At 41.1% G+C, this 19,098-nt stretch overlaps 3 protein-coding genes across 5 annotated transcripts in view; 2 read left to right on the forward strand and 1 right to left on the reverse strand.

The window, feature by feature from the left end:
* Positions 1-3,168: 3,168 nt before the first annotated feature.
* Positions 3,169-5,841, forward strand: LOC146581469 (microsomal glutathione S-transferase 2-like). 2 transcript variants are annotated; one of them, XM_085283113.1, is made up of 5 exons: positions 3,197-3,310; positions 4,060-4,372; positions 5,008-5,107; positions 5,408-5,560; positions 5,678-5,841. In XM_085283113.1, exons 2-5 carry the CDS (start codon positions 4,159-4,161, stop codon positions 5,778-5,780), a joined length of 570 nt encoding a protein of 189 aa, XP_085139239.1. In that variant the 5' UTR covers positions 3,197-3,310; positions 4,060-4,158; the 3' UTR covers positions 5,781-5,841. The 2 variants fall into 2 exon arrangements, with proteins under 2 accessions (XP_085139247.1, XP_085139239.1); XM_085283121.1 differs by lacking the exon at positions 4,060-4,372 and having other exon boundaries at positions 3,169-3,310.
* Positions 5,842-5,960: 119 nt separating this feature from the next.
* LOC146581470 (short coiled-coil protein B-like) lies at positions 5,961-10,382 on the forward strand. 2 transcript variants are annotated; one of them, XM_085283143.1, is made up of 4 exons: positions 5,961-6,483; positions 7,061-7,129; positions 7,211-7,291; positions 8,156-10,382. In XM_085283143.1, the coding sequence occupies exons 2-4, from the start codon at positions 7,114-7,116 to the stop codon at positions 8,296-8,298; spliced, it is 240 nt and encodes a 79-aa protein (XP_085139269.1). In that variant the 5' UTR covers positions 5,961-6,483; positions 7,061-7,113; the 3' UTR covers positions 8,299-10,382. The 2 variants fall into 2 exon arrangements, with proteins under 2 accessions (XP_085139269.1, XP_085139259.1); XM_085283133.1 differs by lacking the exon at positions 5,961-6,483 and adding an exon at positions 6,494-6,875.
* Positions 10,383-11,015: 633 nt separating this feature from the next.
* The window catches only part of LOC146581471 (alpha-1,3-mannosyl-glycoprotein 4-beta-N-acetylglucosaminyltransferase B), a 37,399-nt gene continuing 29,316 nt past the window's right edge, over positions 11,016-19,098 (reverse strand). The window contains exons 13-15 of the mRNA XM_085283177.1: positions 16,683-16,749; positions 15,792-15,904; positions 11,016-12,136 (exon numbers count right to left, since the gene is read on the reverse strand). Coding sequence (XP_085139303.1) covers positions 12,119-12,136; positions 15,792-15,904; positions 16,683-16,749 — 198 coding nt within the window. The 3' untranslated portion in view covers positions 11,016-12,118. The remainder of the gene's footprint in view (positions 12,137-15,791; positions 15,905-16,682; positions 16,750-19,098) is intronic.

Genomic DNA, 19,098 nt, shown 5'->3' on the forward strand with positions numbered 1-19,098 from the left:
GTCTTTTTGTCAGTGGCATCACTTCCAAACCAAACATCATAACAGGTCCTACTGCCATTTTGTAAATCCACCCATTCACTCTTACTCCTATCCTTCTGTAACAATCTCTCCATCACCTCTCTATAAAATGCCTCTTTACATGGTTGACTCCTGGTATTTCAACCATTCCTCATTCCCTACATCTACTTGCAGCTTCAGTGTTACACCTGCCTTCTTTGTACGTCTTCATGAACTCTCTCAACACTGTTTCTCTGCATGAAGCCCTACTGCTGCTCGCTGACCGTCACCTCTCTAGCTTCTACTTCGTTGTATGGCTCATCAGCTTGATTTTCCTATAGCTGCATCCTTGTTGAAGATCAGTACCAGAACACTTCTTCTTCGTTCCTCAGGCGTCCTTTCCAAAACTGTGTTAAATAATCTGGTTTAAAAAGTCCACTGCCCTGTTTCTCAGACATCTCTATACCTCCACATGTAAATCATCAGGACTCACTACCTTTCCACAGCTGCCCTCACTTCCTCCTTATACTTCCTGATTCATTAACATTCCTTTATGTCATCCTCTTACTCTCATGTCCATACCTACCCAACATCTTCTCATTATCAATTTTCTTTCACCTACAAATCCACTAAAATCAACCAATCACCACTATGTCCAAACAAAAAATATGTGGTGAAAGCTTCCATACAGATGTAATCATTCATTTCTCAAACATTAAATACATACATTATATTTTGTCGTAGCATTCACATACAATTGCAGTTTATACAGACTATGCCAGGGGTCAGCAACACCCAAAGAGCCATTTGGTAGAGTTGGATGTCTCGAGACCGGTCTTGGTCTCAAGACCACTTTTACGTGGTCTTGGTCTCGACGGACTTTTGTCTACCATTTGGACCCAGTTTCCACAGAAAAGAAAACACTGGGAGCCGCAAATACTTTTTGTCATCTAAAATGAAGATAACACTGTTATTGTTATGCCTTGTATACACCTGTATTGTGTATTGTGTTGCATCACAGAGGATCTCTCCTGGACGTACAACACCACAGCACTGGCCAAGAAATCACAGCAGCGTCTCTTCTTTCTCCGCAAACTAAGAAGAGCAGGAGCACCAGCCCCCATCATGTACACTTTCTACAGAGGCACCATCGAGAGCATCCTGTCGAGCTGCATCACTGTGTGGTTTGGAGCCTGCAATGCGTCCTGTCATAGAACCCTCCAACGCATAGTGAGAGCTGCAGAGAGGATCATTGGTGTCTCTCTCCCCTCCCTCCAGGACATTTACAGCACCCGTCTCACTAAAAAAGCCCTTTGCATAGCGGCTGATCCCACGCACCCAATGCAAAGCTTCTTCAAGCTGCTGCCGTCGGGGAGGAGACTGCGGAGTCTCCAGGCCAGGACCAGCAGGCTGAAGGACAGCTTCATCCATCAGGCTGTCAGGAAGCTTAACTCCCTCCCGATTCTGCCCCCTCTCCCCTCTCTCCTCCACGGTCTCACTGAACTCTGTCACACACACACACTCTCTGACTCACTCACTGGCCTGCACCAGTTACCAGTCACTTTGTGGAGCATTGGACTGCCATTACCTCATAAGACTCTGTTGTTACACTATCTCTTACCGTACATTACTAAATCTCCATTTGCACTATTTGCCTACTTGCACTACTCTGCCTGGTTTACACTCAATGTCATTTACCCATTATATTGTATATTGTATAGCTTTCTTGTTATATGTAAAATTGTATTGTATTTATTTAAATTTTTACTTTTTAATTATTTTACCTGCATTTTTTAATCACTCTTATATTTAAATGTTCATTTGCTATTTTATCTAGGGATTGAGAGTAACGTAGTTTCTATTCTCTGTATGTCCTGTACATGTGGCAGAATTGACAATAAAGTTGACTTTGACTTGACTTTGACTTATGAAATCAATGAACTGCTACAGAGAAAAATAAATTTTTATTTATGGAATGAACACATTTTGAACTCTTAAAAAATATAACACAAAGGAAAGACAGTTGAAGGTCTCTTTTAAATGAATTAAAAAGCTGATCTTAAATTATTCATATACCAAACAAAAACTGTAGCGTTGAGCTGAATTTTAAAAGTAATTGGAAAAATTCACTCAACTGCTAAAAAAAGAAAGAAAAAGAAATATTTGCAAAATATCTGTATAAATATTTATTTTAAGTGGTTGACGTGTGTGGCGGGGCGTGGTCTGCACGCTACAGGGGAGGCGGACGCACCTGAGCGGCATCCGCAATCAAGCCCCCCCGGCTTAAAGTCTGTGCTCTCTCTGCTGTTGTGTCGACTGTGTGGCTACAGCAACAATGTGTAAAAATGGTCAATAAAGAAAAAAAAGCATGTACATGCAAACATCGCTGGGTCTGCCATGGCGCACAGCGTCTGCAAATCGGGGCTGTACGAAGTCACTTCGTCTTTACGCAGGACTGTAAGCTGCCATCTGTGAGGCGTGAGCGCTGTTTGTTTTTACCGTAGTTCATGGTGGAGAACAGCTGCTCACATACGTATGTGGATCCGAAGCTCCATACTTGGCCTGCCTGGGGTTGACACTCTCCATAAATGCAGGGCATTTCGGCTGATATGGTTTATGCGAGTGTGACGCTTATTTTGAGCGATGATAATAACATATGATTTTATTTTGATATTTGAAGACCACGAGAATCTTCCAATTTACAACTAGAAGTTAAAAAAGAACTAACACAAATAAAATACACTTCAGTTAAATACTTATATTTTTTCAAACCACGTGGAGCCGCAGGTTGCCGACCCCTGGACTATGCTCTAAGAAATGCCCCCCCTACAGTACCAGGCCTGCAGAATAAACTCACACTGATAACAGTGCGTGGTATACAGTGGCATGATAAATGAAGCTCGAGCCACTGTAATTAATTAAGGACCATCACACTTTAATTGTTCAGTTCTGTGCATGCATTTATACATGTGCATATATAACTGTATGATATGCTGATGATAAACTAACAGCAGGTATTAAAGTTTTAGCCAGGTTTTTCTTGTGGAGTGTTAGTGATAGAGTTCATAGAGAGTTCTGCCCACTCATGGCAGATCTTTAGCTGCATAAGAGTCACGGGACTTTCTTACTTGCACAACTTGTGGGATGTGCTAAAGTCCCTTTGCCCCAGGAAGTACCTCCTATTTGTTATGTAAAGCTGACTTTGTGTTTAGGAGCAAACTGTGAGGACGGCTGTTTTTTCCCAACAGTCTGATGGAAGCGGACTCCCCTCTTTTGTTGGCTGCAGTGTCCCTGCTGTCAGTTCTGCACATGGGTAAGTAAAACACAGCAGCTTAATGGATGTTGTGCATGTCAAGGTATTGTCCCAACTTAATAATAATGTGGGTGTGGTTTCCCACTCCTGTGTAGGTACTGTGCAACAGCAAGACTAGGCAAGTTTTACACTTAGCACTCCACTCATTTAGTGATCATCAGATCACATCTAGGATGCGGATTTCCTCTTGTCAGCAGCTTGAACATGGTTTCCCACACAGAAAAGCACATACATTCTAAATGCAAACAACATCCTTATTATTTTAAATGTGTGCATTTATCAAATCAAATCACTTTTATTGTCACATCACATGTGCAGGTACACTGGTACAGCACATGTGAGTGAAATTCTTGTGTGCAAGCTTCACAAGCAACAGAGGTGTGCAAAGTACAATAACATAAGCAAATATAAGAATGGCTAAATCTGAGAATTATATGAAGAAATATGTGTACAATATAAGAGTGTATGCACATTACTGAATGTGTATACTAAATATGTATGTCTACATGTGTGTATGTGTGTGTGCACATATTTTACAAATTAAATAGAGTTAAAATAAAATAAATATATAAAATCAGAATCAGAATACTTTATTGATCCCTGGGGGAAATTATTTGTTTATATATATCTGTAAATATACAGAGGTTGTTAGTTGGATATTGTGCAAAACAAGTGGCATTACTGTACAGTATGGAGTGCATAATGTTAAAGTTCCAGTAGTGAAGCTGAGGTGTCTATGACGTGTTCAGCAGTCTGATGGCCTGATGGAAGAAGCTGTCTCTCAGTCTGCTGGTACGGGACCGGATGCTGCAGAACCTCCTTCCTGATGGAAGCAGTCTGAACAGTTTATGGCTGGGGTGACTGGAGTCCTTGATGATCCTCCCCGCTTTCCTCAGGCACCGCTTCCTGTAGATGTCCTGGAGGGAGGGAAGCTCACCTCCAATTATCCGTTCAGAGCACCGCACGACTCTCTGGAGAGCTTTGCAGTTGTAGGCGGTGCTGTTGCCATACCAGGTGGTGATGCATCCAGTGAGGATGCTCTCAATGGCACAGCGATAGAAGGTCCTCCCCTTTATACTAGTTTATTGATTTATACTGAGCAATCTCCACTTTTTACACATATGTTGAGCAGTATATGTTGCCGTGTTTTATAGTATAGTACTCTTATAGTATTTTCAGACTTTGATTCTTGTGGGCCTTTAATGTGGCTTCAAGCGTTTCTTCGCCCAGAAAAATTGTGTGCAGGTTTAACTATCACCAGGCCAGTGTTAACCGGAATTCTTGATCATGGCTGTTGTTGATGCATTTTCTAATGTGGAATCATTCTGAGGAGAATGTCAAAAACATGATAATGCGAACACCACGGCTCACCATGAAGCTCAGAATATTCTTCTGGGTAGAATCTAGACTCTGTAGAGCATTTGGACAACTACGAATCTGCTTTGAGACGGAGGAGCTGAGAAGTGCCTGCTGTTCAACTGACACTTCATGGAGCTTGGTCAGTTTTATCATGGTGGTCTACAGAGAGAAGTTCATGGCTTGGATTTTGTTCCAATGTTCAATTTTATCCCTTGAAAACAAAATCTACAATTTATTAAACTGTGCAAAAAAAAAAATTAGGTGGCTAAAATAGGAAATATACTTGTGAATTGTATAAAGAAACATGTAAAGAAACCTCTGTCACTGTCTCCTCTCAGGCTACCTGGCTCGGCGGGTAGGAAGATCCAGGATGGCTTACAACATCGTACCTCCTGTTGTCACTGGACCTCCAGAATTTGAGAGGACATTCCGTGCACAGTAAGAAGACCTGATTGTAATGCTATAGTCAAATGAACTGAAGGGTAAAACTAGTTTAAACAGACTACTTTAAAGTAGTAGTCTGATTACAGAGTGATATGGGAGAGAATGCCTGAGGAATGGAGAAACAGTTTACTGGTACCACACCATGAAGTTATTCAAAGGAGTTTCTGAAGCTAGGTTAAGAAGAGAGCTGACAATCAGTAAGCAGCAGTGTGGCGGAGGGAGCTGATCTGCAGTCAGAGTAGGGACAAGGTGGAGCTCCAAGGATGTCCTAACATTACCTGTGTTTGTTCTCAGTCAGAACTGTGTGGAGTTCTACCCTCTCTTCCTGGTGTCGATGTGGACCTGTGGTACCTTCTTCAGTGAGGTGATTGCAGCTGCAGGAGGGCTAGTGTACATGGTCGCTCGACAGATGTATTTCAGTGGATATATCACGTCCCCCAAGAAAAGGTCTTTCATGATACTAAAATATCAAATACTTAAAAGCACACGGTGGCAGCGCTGACTTTAAAGTATCTGATGTTTGACCTATTACAGCACGCTGACTGAGTACTTTCTGGTTTGCAGGTTACCTGGCTTTATTCTGAATTTGGTTGTCCTCGGCATTCTGTCTCTGCTGGGTTCGATTGGAGTGCTGCGTGGAATACTATACAAATACTTTCTTATCTAACTTTGAAAAATGTCATCAAACTGTGCAAACCAACAAATAAAGTTATTTGTATTTGGTAGAAGTTTTTATAAAATTATTTTCCAATGTTTATATTTTCAGTTCTTTATAGTTTAGACTAGGTTTACATGTTCAGTTGTTGTTGTTTCTAAATTAGTTTCAGTGTTTGATTCAGTGCTGTATGTTTCCTTATTATTATACTATGTGTGTATTTACAATTAACTTTTCAGTTTTACTTTTCGAGTTAACTATTTTCTTTCTCTATACTTTTAGCTTGGTTTTTATTCATTAATATAATCTTGGAACAAAGACATATAATAGCATAAATATCTGTTAGATTTAACTGTGTGACCATGGCCTGCATAGCTTATCTAAAACAGCATTTTCCAACTTCAAAAAAGGAGTGGCTTTAAGCGATTTACCTTCAAGTGTGCAACACCTTAAGTGTTGTTTCCGGCAAGAACTGTGGTACAATAAAATAACTGCAAACAGTGGAAAAAAGGGGGAAAGATGAACTATGATGTCGTTCTGTTGTTTGTCCCAGCGGGGTGTACGGCGCCCCCTGGCGGCTGTGAGGTGCAAGTGCCTGATAATAGCCAATGAATTCTAGCACTGCCGAGAACATTCAAGCTGTGCTGAATTACGCTAGTCTTTAATTTTCCTATCGATATTTAGCGCTGCAACGTTTGTTTTTCCACGTCGCTGGGTATGGGTCCTTTCATTTTACGGCTTATACCTAACTGCGTGTGGCAGCTAATTTTAAATTGCCTCCGGCTAACGGTTATTAGCATAGGAGCAGCTAGTTAGCACCACACTGTTAGCACGGTGTGGTTTACTTTGGCCAGCTGGTCTCTTTGATCAGTTTTAAAAATACCCGTGGTTCACGTGACCTTTAGAAGGGTCCGATACCAGACAAACAAGCGGTCATAGGGTTTAGCTGTTAGCATTATTAACGCTGTTGTAGGCACTGTCTCTTAGTCACGGCGCTGCACTGGTGTGCTGAGAATAATAAACTCTTGTTAAAATGTGTTGTTATTATTATAGGTGTGGCAAAAGTGATGATTAAAAAGAATTGTGTGCACCGCATGACAACAAAATGTAAGCGTTTACTGCCAAGTGACAGCTGAGGCAGCTGCCCAGAGCAGTTTTGGTCAACAGCATTTCATCACGTTGTGTAACATACGTGTGAAAAGCTGTACGGTCGTTTTCAAGCATGCGTAGCTTTTGCTACAAACAGTGGATAAGCTAACTTACAGATATTTAACTGTCAAATGTTCCTGCAGTGTCCCCGAGAGTCGCAGCCCTGCATTCCAAAAAGGAAGACGAGTACTTCACCATGAGCTCAGAGGATGGTGAGACAACACACACACACCCCTCCACAGTGTGCATGTTCACTCTTTCCTGCGCCTGACGGCTCCGTTCGCCTGCTGCAGGTGACATGGAGAACCAGGCTGAGCTGGAAGAGAAGACCAGGCTCATCAACCAGGTGTTGGAGCTTCAGCACACTTTAGAGGGTAGGCACGTGCAGCCTCACAGCTGTTACCTGCTAAAATGGAAAATGAATTCTTTAAATATAAACTGTAAGGTTTCTTGTGGGGTGGCTTAGACTCGTGTTGCAGCTTCATGTCACGCTGGGATTTGTAGATGAAATTGTGCATTTACATTTTTAAAAGTTGCCCCTAACTTTACGCACTGTGAATGGGCTTTTAGTGGGAAGCATCAGAGTGTTGATTTCTCTATGTGAATGTTACTCATAAATGTATCTGTGCCAGCAGAATGTTCACAGATTGATAACACACAGCAACACTGCATCACTCAGAGTGGATTTGAGCTGTTTAGCCTCATTTTTAAACCAGCTTAGTTTGGCCCGTTGAACTCTGCACCGTCTGGCTGATAGTAGAAACTCATTCTGAGAGTTCTGGTTGCACAGTGTTTGAACATCAGTGGGGAAAGGTGACTTCAACACAACCCTACAGTCTCTGCAGTGTGGACAAAGTCCTTGGTGTTTCACGCCAAGTCAGTGGTCGATGGTGGCCTCAGCGATTGCCTTACTTTCTGAATCAATACAAAGCTTCTTATTATGGTTAAATATAATTTCCCTGTTGCACGTGCAGCACTGAGATGTGTTGTGTGAACAGACACACACATTTATTTTGTGTTTGGAGAGTGGAAAGATCAGGAGGTGTGACAGAAATGAAGGAAACACAGAATAGGTGCACCTAACATAACAGTGTTTGCTGAACTATGAATGAGCTTTAAATGTTTTTTAATGGATTCTTGGATAATGATGATGTTTTAAACTGTAATGAATACGTTTACCACCCTTGTAGTTTCCACATTCCTGTATGGTTGACTGATGTTTTTGTTGACGTGTTCAGACCTGTCTGCCCGAGTCGATGCTGTAAAGGAAGAGAACCTGAAGCTGAAGTCGGAGAACCAGGTCCTGGGTCAGTACATTGAGAACCTCATGTCGGCTTCCAGTGTCTTTCAGACCACTGACACCAAGAGCAAACGAAAGTAAGGAGACCTTCAGAGAGGCCTGACCTAAATCCACCCCTCCACCGTCCCTAACAGAGCCCAGACCGTACCAGAGGCCTGGACTCACGGACCCTTTAATACTGCTGAAACCTGAAACCCGTTTCTGTCTCTAACATGTGCAAATAAGGGAATTTGTTGTTTTCGTAATGTGGCTGCAGTGGCCAGTGTTGCATTCATTAAAAGAGAATGTCCAGAAGAAAAAGAAGAAAGGGAGACCTGATCCAGAGCTGCACATTAATATTAAACCTAACTCACGAGCTGACACACACTTGTCAGGAAGGACAGCTGGCCTGAATCCTCTTCTGATATCTGAGTGCCTGAAATCTGTGCAAGTCTACAGAAGGAAAACATGCTTTGCTGTTTTTCCCACATAATGAGTCCTATTTCATAAAGTACAGTTCTGTGAGGTGTTTAGCACTTTCCTAATTTCTTATTTTCTTTACATATTTGTTACAGATCATCAAAAGTTAGACTTTGAAATGAGTAAAATGCAGTTTTTAAATGATTGTTACACATGTTAAAGCTGTGCAAACCAACCTATGTGGGAAAAGTAATCCCGACTTGATCCGATTGAGTGATGTGAGACACTCGTTGCCACTTAACACAAATAATTGACAGCAGTTGTTGCACAACCAGTTATTTGGTCTTTGGGGGTAATAACCATAAGTAGGGACAGAAAGGTGGGTTTGTATCGTTTATTTCCCTTAAATAATTAATAATCATTTAAAAACTACATTTTATATTTGCTCCGGTTATCTTTGTCTAATATGAACGTTTGTTTGATCTGAAACATGTAAGTGTGACAAATATGTAAAAGACCTCAGGAAGTTGGAGGAACACTTCTACACGACACTGTCAATCCCATTTGTTCTTCTGGAATATCTAAATGATGAGATACGATTCAAGCAGCTGTCACCTGGTTAACTGTAACACCAACTCTGTGGACATCACAGTTAGTCAGTTCAGTTATGTTTGCAAACTCGTGGCACACAAACAGGAAACCGGTGAGATACCTGGAACTAGACTTTCTAGAATCCTGTTGTGTAATGTGTTGATGTAAACAAAGAAACCAGACCCAATCAGTGTGTAAGACGGGCTTCCTGTTTAAGCGACGGTGAGTGCTTTGAGTTTCAGAAGACGTAAGAGCTCAGCTTTTGTGCCATGTTCATATATTCAGACTTTGTTTTTTGGCATTTTGCACACATACAAAGCAAAGACAAAAGTGCAATCTTACACTGGCCTTTTGTGTATCAGCAAACAAGCTGAACTCGTGGTTAGGTTTCCACCTTTAGGAAGCCTGCCGAGGGGCAGCAGTCTTGTGAGCTGTACTGCATGTACGTTTTGGAGTCATTAAATAAATAATGGTTTGCTTTTATATGGCTATTCTGTGAGTGTGACAAAAGTCTCGGTGTTTTCATGTATTCGGTGCTCACAGATGTAAATCAGCAGAAACAAGAATAATAGATTAGCTTCCAGTCAGTGTGGTTAGTGTTACACCTCCTGCAGATCTTCTGATACACAGGAAGGCATCACCGAAGAACTGACACTGGATTACAATTGTCACAGTTCAGATGATGCTTTGAAAATACCGGTGACGTTACTGCTCCTGAGCGCTGCACACAGGCCTGACACACAAAAAGAAAACTTCCACACCACAGATGTTGAAGTGTTTACATTAAATTCTGTCTTCTGCTCTCGATACTTGTTAGTGAGGAGCTTGGCTTGATCTAAGATGGGATTGACACACCTTGTTTTAATTCTGAGTCAGTGTTGCTGCCATTGCTACAGCTCCAGTGGATCTTTGAATGGCTACTTTAGTTCCAAACCCCTGGTCTTTGTCATTTCAGCGTGATGTCACTTCCTCTTTCTTGCTGCTTGGGTTGGGATTAAACAACACTAGTGGCACTGTTTGAGTTCACAGCTAAAACCATGATGTGTCATTTTGATTTGAGCCTGTGTGCGCTGATTGATGAACTTCTCTTTAACCATGCTGTATACTGTTTACATTTTGTTCGATTGCCAGTTTGACTTGGCAAGTCTTAGTTAAATAAAGTTACGATCTTTTCATGACGTTTCTAAGTGATATTTCTTGAGCTAACAATCTCTTTGTTTTATTTGCCGCTCACGGAGTCAACTAAAGGTGCTCACCAGGACCTGATACCATCCATTATGCATTTAACAGCTGGTGTATGAATAAGAACACAGAAAGGTGGTCAAACTAAAAAAAGGAAAGAAACTATTTTGGTATATTCAACTATATAATAACGAGAAGAAGAAGAAGAATATGTACAAATGATGACAAAGATGCAATTTAAAATAGTATCTTTGCTACAGTGTTACATCTGCATTGTAAGAGTTGAGTTGTTTTTATGGTTAACTTTGATTCCCTGGGTCTTTTCCTGTGTGTTATAACTTTTCGATATATTTTCATGTGCCTTATATTTGCTTTGTGACTGTGTGTCTTATTTTGAAAGAAATATTTACACGTTACCATAGCGACCAGAGAGCATTAAGGGGCAGAGAGGAGGATGCTACTCTCAGTGTTGTTGGCGCATTTCAGGAGGACTAATAAAATAAAGGACTAATAAAGTTACACAATTACAGTGAATTTGCATTTATTATTATATTTACAAGATACCACAGATTTTGTCTTGGTCAGATCATTTTATTTTGTTGTGTTTATCTGCGACAGCTTAAAGGCTGGTCCGTGAAAATGTTGTCTGACATTAAACCGGTCCATGGCGCAAAAAAGGTCGGGGACCGCTGGTCTAAACAACACTGGATCATCTCGAGTTTGGTGCCTTTCTCATGCTTGAATGGTTCATAGATTTATGCTAAGTGGCTTAACAAACAAAAGATTTCTCTGGAAGTGGTCAGTTAAAAGTTGCTTAGGCTGCTGCCCCCGCGACCCGGCCCCGGACAAAGCGGATGAAGATGGATGGATGGATGGATGGTCAGTTAAAGGACTAGAGTGAAAGTGACCAGTATCAAACGCCACTATCCAAAGAAAGCCTGGAGACCTGCTGCTCAAGAACAAAAAAAATGCAATATTAAATTTTTGCAGATGTGAATGTCAAAATATTTTGCTCGGTTATATTTATATCAGCGGTGCATTAGTATCATTGAGTCAGAAGAAACTACAGTGTGTGTCTAGCTCTCAGGGAACTGATGCAGCTGCTACCTTCTGTGCATCCATATAGCATCAGACTGTGGATACAAACACTACATCAGAATCCTCTGCATGCTTTAATGCTGGATTTTGCTTGCGTCAAGTAAAATATAGAGTGTCACCATACTTGGACAGCCTATAGGAATGGCCTGTATCAGATGCATGATGAGATGAAACTTGACATCTTTGAGCATCAAACTAAAGAGTGCTGTCGCTGCAGGGGATTCTTTGGACTTTGAAGAACCTGTTTTGCGTTTTTTTCATGTAAAATGAGCTGAAATGAAATCCTTACAAGACAACTTGATATTCTTTATTTGTAACAAAAATAGAATAGTGCAGTAATTTACTCAGTGAATAGCTCTGGTGTTACATCAGTGAAACGTTTGGGTGGAGTGAATTTAAGCAGCTAATATGAGCCACCACTGTGGCCAATTTGGACACTTCCATCCAGGATGGATGGAAGTGTCCAAATTTATTCACATAAACTGCCTGTTATGTGAATAAGGATTATTCACATAACAGGCAGTTTAGGCACATGTAAGCCTTTTATTGGACGTCCATGTAGACAAAGTCTTTGTGCAGCAGGTGGCGCACTAATCAGCCTGAGTGAGAGTTTCCTTCTTGTCTGTGGTCTTCAAACTTTAATGAGTATCTGACAGACAGAAAGAAAAAGAAAAGTGTTAACCACACACAGCATCCACTGACGCCACCACCTACCTCTTCCTGGCTTATTGTTTAGGTTAACAAGTAACACAAAGAAAAACTGAGCTTTGTAGATTTTCACAGACCGAGTTATTGCAGGGAAACCTGCACGCATGCATGAGGTATATGTTGAAACAACTTGGTGCACCTCAGAATAACTTCAGTCAGACTAGCTGCTGTGTGATTGAACATCTGCATGCCACCACAAGCCCAGTTGTGAAAGTAACAGCGGAGCTCAATAAGGGCGTTTCGTCATAATTTTTTTTTCTCTATTATTTCTGTTCTTTCCAGTCTGACCTCATACTTCATAGGAAGAGAGTTAGAGGTCAGACCGGTTGTACAACAAGCCTGGTTTTCTACCTGATCTGTTTTTAATGAATATTCCTGTTTGATTTAACAGGAACTGAAAGTAGTCTGAAACTATGGGCTCAAAATGTGGTCAGAAATATTTTGTACTTGTAAAAAAGATTTGTGTGTGGACTTAGCCAAAAAAACCCTGCAAGTTACAAGTACGAATTTTGACCCCTATTTTTCTTCCTTTAAGCTGATTGGTCAATGTCATGTCAATCACAAATTAAACAATCCAATCAGAGAACAGATGGGTTTGGCTGTCGAGGGGCGCTTTTTTGAACTGCAGGTCTTTGAAGGGAATAAATGCCCTTTTACATGCCAACCCAGCGTTTTCCTTCATCACCACGAAGGAAAACAGTCTGTGGTCGTCCGAGTTTGGTGATTTTTGTGTCACAGGTCTACGTGTTTAATACAGGGACTTCCACAGCCTTTTCAACAGCGCTGCGGGGTGGGGGCGGGCAGTGTTTTGGAAATGACAGTCTTCATTACAAAGCTTTCTTCGTTATGAATTAGCATACATGTTTTTATTGAACATTTGAAGAACCAGCAAAAAAACCAGAAACTCTTGTAGATAGGGTTGCCAACCGTCCCTTAAAATACGGAATCGTCCCGTATTTAGAAACAAAAGTACTCGTCCCGTATTGAGCTAATAAGGGACGCACTTTGTCCCGTAATACAGTGAGAATCAAAAGTAGTCTATAACTTTTAATGGAATTAACACTTTGTTTGAAAACATAATTCCCAGCCCCTCTCCTGCTTTGTGACCAATGAGCTGACAGCACACTTATCGCACACTGTTTGCCCAGCTTTATGCTGGGCAGACACTGTGCGATTTTTTTTTCAGTCACGTTATTCAGCTCCTGCTCAAACTGCAGGATTGACTCGCAGGGGTTAGAAGTTGGTAGGTCACGATGCAGGTCTCACACTATACGGCCCGATGCTCTGATGCGACCTGAGTGCTCACACTGTGCCTCCATAACATGAAGGTTATAGCAGAAAATCTGTCGCTCTCTGTCTTTCACTCACACAGACACACCACCACCATCAACTTTGCTAAATTGCTAATGAAAAACATGATCAGGCAGCTGTGATTGAGCAGCATGTAAATCCAACTGTTTTCACGGTTGTTGTGGTCGTGATAATTTTGTGAGGCCACATCGAAAAGGCTCGGATGAGCTTTCCAAAGTTCTACAAGTTGTGCCTCCATCGCTTGTGTCCAGATCACACACTGCACAGCCGTGCTGCGCCGTCTTTTTCACCGACGTTTACGTGTTTGCGCGTGAGCAGTGTGAGCGGCTCACGAGCGATTGATGATCAGGAGCTGCTCGAGGTGTTAATCGCTTCTCGTTACCCCACGTATACTACACGACGCACGACGAAGGCCAAAAAACGGTCCGATCACCAAAACGGTCGCACGACTCAAAAATCGGCTCAAAATGGGCCTAAAACCGCACAGTGTGAGCCCAGCATTAGAGCAGCAATGTTTGTTCCCCTCAGAGAAAGGGAAGAATGGGAAAAGGAAAACACCTGGCTGGAAAAAGTTAATATGGGCATGTGCAGTGAATATCAGCGCTATGTGGCCAGAAGTGTGATAATATAATTTATTTTGTGTAATAAACAACTGCAAGGATAGATGATTACAACAAATAGATCACTAATACATAAAAGTAATACATAGATGAATAATGATGATGAGTTAAGATGCGTAATCATGGGAACAAGCGGGTTTACAAACAGGAGCAGCTGATTAGCTTTAGAAAAGCTGAAATAATACCTCAACTGAAGCCAATTGTACTAAATGCACTAAATGTGCACTGTTACAAGAATGTTTTTCTTTCTATTGTTTTCTATTATTTTAAGTTAAGCAGGACAGAGTTCTTTTAAAGAAAGATTTACTTATATTCTCAAAAGTTAAGCATGACAGGCTTCTGTTTAAGAAAGAGACCTGTTTTACTGTGTTAATGTTGTCATTTTGAGCTAAAAATAAATGGCTAAATGATCATTTGTTTCACATGTGTTCATATCACAAAGAATAGAATATGCATCTACTCAAATCAACTTCAAGTCAAATGGTTAAAAAAAAGAGCTAGAAAATTCACCACACTGGGAAGGGTGAAGACAACTGGGTCGCCTGGCCCTGGCCACGAGGTGTCCCTTATTTATTTTTCAGGAAGTTGGCAACCCTACTTGTAGAGGACATAAAGTCAGAGATAGAAAAGACAAGGAGCAGGTGCATCTAGTACAGGTAGAGCTGCTGCAAAAACCCACAGAGCCTAGCAGCCAGCAACAAATTCTGGATCCTTTGCTTTTAGTTAGCAGTTAGCATTAGCAGCACATCCTGCGTCCGATGTGAAAGGACTTTTATGCTGCGCACTGTGACTCACAGCAATGGTCCCGGGTCAGCCCTGACGTTGTGTTAAACTAATCCTAAAGTAATGACGGTATTTCTAACCACTGATATAGCACAACTTTATCCTTTCAACAGCTACTGAAAGTTAGGGGACCTAGCTGCTATCGGATATTTATATAGCGATCCTCCAGCTTCAAACTGTATCACCCTTCAAGGACCTGCAGTTCAAAAAAGCGCCCCTCTGACAGCCAAACCCATCTGTTCTCTGATTGGATTGTTACATTTGTGATTGACATGACATTGACCAATCAGATGAAAGGAAGAAAAATAGGGTCAAAATTCGTACTTGTAACTTGCAGGGTTTTTTTGGCACACAAGTCCACACACAAATCTTTTTTACGCACACACAAATCTTTTTTACAAGTACAAAATATTTATGACCACATTTTGAGCCCATATGAAACCACAACATTGACTCTTTTCTTGTACTAGTTGCCACAACTCCTGTTTCCTGATGATCTTCAGTGCACTCTGTGGGAGTGGGGGTGCAGCCGTATGTGAAGTGGCTGGGATACTGATGGGAGAAACTGCTGCATCCAGAGCATGTGGCCTACTAGCACTACTGTGAGCTGACCACAGTGGTACTGAGTCCGTTTTAAAGGTTCATCTTAAGAATCAGCAACTTGAATGACAGAAATCCAACAAGATACTTTGATCACATACGTTTCATAACATCAAATTACATCATGTGACATAAGAACAGGGAAGAACTGTTTGTTTGATGGCTGCTTGCTTTTAGTTTTGTGCATTTCTTTTTTTTCACTGTTTTTATTTATTTATTTTCTTACACGAGATTGTTTTTAAGTGCATAAAAACACACTTAACACAAGTATTTGGGTCAGACCTCACTCAGCAGAGCCCAGACATCGGAGTCGGAGTGGACCACCAGGCGCAGTGCAGAGACCGGCTGCAGTGCTGCTTCAATCTTTCCTTCAGCTAATCCATTCACAAATTCACCTGGAAACACACAGCAGTAGGTTGGTTGTGTGTGTGTGTGTGTGTGGGGGGGGTGTCTATAAAAAGCACAGGTAACAGAGTAACTTCCTTTTCTCATATAATGCAAAAGCTTTTTCAAACATGCGAAATACTTAGTGCTGTGAACACGTTTAATGGTAATAAGAACAAACTAAGAACAGCTGCTCAGAGCTTTGGTGAAGTACTCTCCCAGAACAAGAACACCACAAAGGGACTGGCTAACAGAGGCAGAACAGTCCTGATTATGAAGGATCCCTACAAGGCTGTGACACCATCAAACTACTGGCCAATTACCTGCCGCTTTATAACAGGGAAGCTTCACTCAGGCATCACAGCAGAGGTTCAAAGCACCAGCTGCTGGTACAACAGGTAGAGCAACCTGAGCAGCGGCTAAATGTACAATAATATTTCCCTTTTAGAATAATAAGTAGCTACTTCATCCTCGGCCATACAGCGTTTAATAGGAACCTGTTGGCATGCTTTTCCTTCTTCATTAGTTTCAACCCTCTCCAGGCAGGCGTTGCAGATTTACAACAGTTAAAAACTAACAACCTGATTCCCCCACATACATATTTTATGAGGTTTTTTTACTCAGAAGTACCACTGCAGGACTTGGTTGTGCATTAGCAACTAAAACTTAATTTGAGCCTGAGAGGGTTAACACAGATGGTTGATGAATAATGTGTGATTGCTGCTAAATGTACGATAAATGAGCGTTTTTGAGACGCTGGGAGCCCCTTCCTTTGGTTTATGCACTTACCAACAATGATGAAGCCATTGCCCGACTCCCTGTAATGAGGAATGGCCACTTTGTGTCTTGCCAGCACCTAAAAGAAGAAAACAAGTATCTCAGGTGTAAAAGGCACAACACTGACATTTGCCTATCATTTGGAGTTCAGCATGATCAGCAGGAGCTGTGGTATTCCAGAGACAGCGGGTAACGTATTCCCCACAGAAGCAAACATGGATGATTATATTTTAAAAACTGTGCCACAGACGAACAACAGACCTCAGACCTCAGAGTCGTGGTCAATCACATGACCACTTCAAGATGACAAAGCAACAATGTGATATATACCAGGTTTTAAATTGTGTTGATGGGCCAGTAAAACCAGAGTCATGATAAAAAAAATATGTACGCGTGTTTTTTCCTGAATAGTTTCGTCACGTTTAACGTCTAAAGACAGCGCAGCGAGCGCTCTCTGCTTATGAGCAAAACATAAAAAACTAAACAAAAAACAGCCCGTTCGTGTTGGTGGAAAAATGCACCATGTCGACCAATCAGAAATGACATGGCAACATGATGTTTGGTTGTTTAGGAAGAGAGAGGGAGAGAGAGTTTTGAGATGTGACGTTTAGCGTGTTTGGAGTGTGTAGTTAGTGTGTTGTCTTGTGTAGTTAGTGTGTAGTGTTGTGGATAGTTTTGTGTTGTGTGTCAGAACAATGAGGCGACTGCTGTCTCCAGGTAGAAACAGCAGTGACACACCTGCTGCTGTCAGACCTGCAGGTATCAGGCTGTGATGTTTCCTTTATAGTGGACAGAAATATTTGCAGTGGCACAAATAACTTGTGTGGCATCTTATTGAAGAACAGCTGATTGTTCTGTAAATAGTTTATTTAATTTTTTTTAAAAAGGGTAAAAGGTAAATGGCTGCAAATATCTTTGTTGTTTGCAAAACTTGTGCACATGAAATTTAAAGTTATGAAATATGATTCAATAAACATGTTTGTGGTTGTTACAGTAAAAAATATAAAATCCGAGTAGAAAGTTATATTTTTTGTCTGATTGTAGATCAATTGTGTTACTACAGTTTGTCAAAATGAAAACATAACTGTAAATTCAGACACGTGAGGAAGAAAAGTGGTTAAAAATGGCCAATTATACCCTGGAGCCCAGAGGGCTAAACTTTTTTTTTTTTTTTAAAGTAACGCAATAGTTACTTTTCAAGTAATTAATTACTTTTAGAATCTTCTAACTCACTAACTCAGTTACTTTTTTGAAGAAGTAACTAGTAACTATATTTAATTACTTTTTCAAAGCAACTTGCCCAACACTGGTAATGCTGCCCATGTTTATGGAACAATTACGAACTTGTAAATTTACGTAACGACCACACGTGTTGTCTTTTTGGTTACCTTACTGCTTTGGCATTTTTACAGGTTTTTATGAAGTCCTATCAGGACATGTAGTCAGAGTCAACGAGTAATATAAGGGGAGAAATCATGCGATTATATGTCATCATTTGAAAGTGTAAACTCAGTACAAGCACTAGTACCGTTTCCAAACTGAAGGTGTGCCAAGAAGACGTCACCACAAGAAGACTGAGGACGCGCAGGCAGTCTTCTGCAGAGTTTTAGTCAGTTTTAAGCTGAGGTTTGCGCGACATATTCCCGACAGCTCTCTACCCATACAATCAGAATAGACTGCACACATAGGTGCCATCTGTCTCTGATGTCATAGCACTTCAAAATGAGAGATGGCTCAGGGTCATGTGATTTAGCCCCAACTATAAGGTTTATCCAAAAGTTTTGAATCTAATCTTAAAAGAAGAGAGGATGTCTGTCTCCCAAATCCAAACTGGTAAGACATCATGGTATTAGAGAAATAACTCTCTCTCTGTGCTCCCACTGCAGCATTTTGAATTAACTGGAGGCTTTTCAGGAACTTTTAGAACAACCTCCTAATCCTGGTCTGCAGCAGTCCAGCCCCAAAGCATCGGCATCACTCGGAGACAGGATATAACTTTAGAGATGCTCTGTGGATGAAAGCAGCGCTACATATTTGCTTCATTTGGACCCTGAAGGACAAGATTTCTCTCAGTGTTGCTGGAGGCTAAGCTAATGCCATCCTGGTTAGAAACAATGTTACTAAGATTTTTCAGGTCGAGTAACATAATCTCAGTTTTGTCTGAGATCAGAAGTAAGAAATTAGAAGTCAGCCAGCCTTTTATGTCTTTAAGACATGACTTTGAATCAGCAGTCCAACGTTTTTTGCGCCACGTGTCGGTTTAATATCAGACGGTATTTTCACCTTTAAGCTGTCTTTGATAGGACAAAGACAAAAACTGTATTTTGTAAATATAATAATAGCAAACGTGAATTCACTGTGTAATCGTGTAACTTTGTTAGCAGCGCCCTCCTGAAATTCGCAGACAACACAGAGTAACATCCTCCTC

Source organism: Mchenga conophoros, linkage group LG2, assembly GCF_057382185.1.
Source record: "Mchenga conophoros isolate Kocher_MC1m ecotype Shallow Benthic linkage group LG2, M_conophoros_male_GT1.1, whole genome shotgun sequence".
Taxonomy (NCBI): domain Eukaryota; kingdom Metazoa; phylum Chordata; class Actinopteri; order Cichliformes; family Cichlidae; genus Mchenga; species Mchenga conophoros.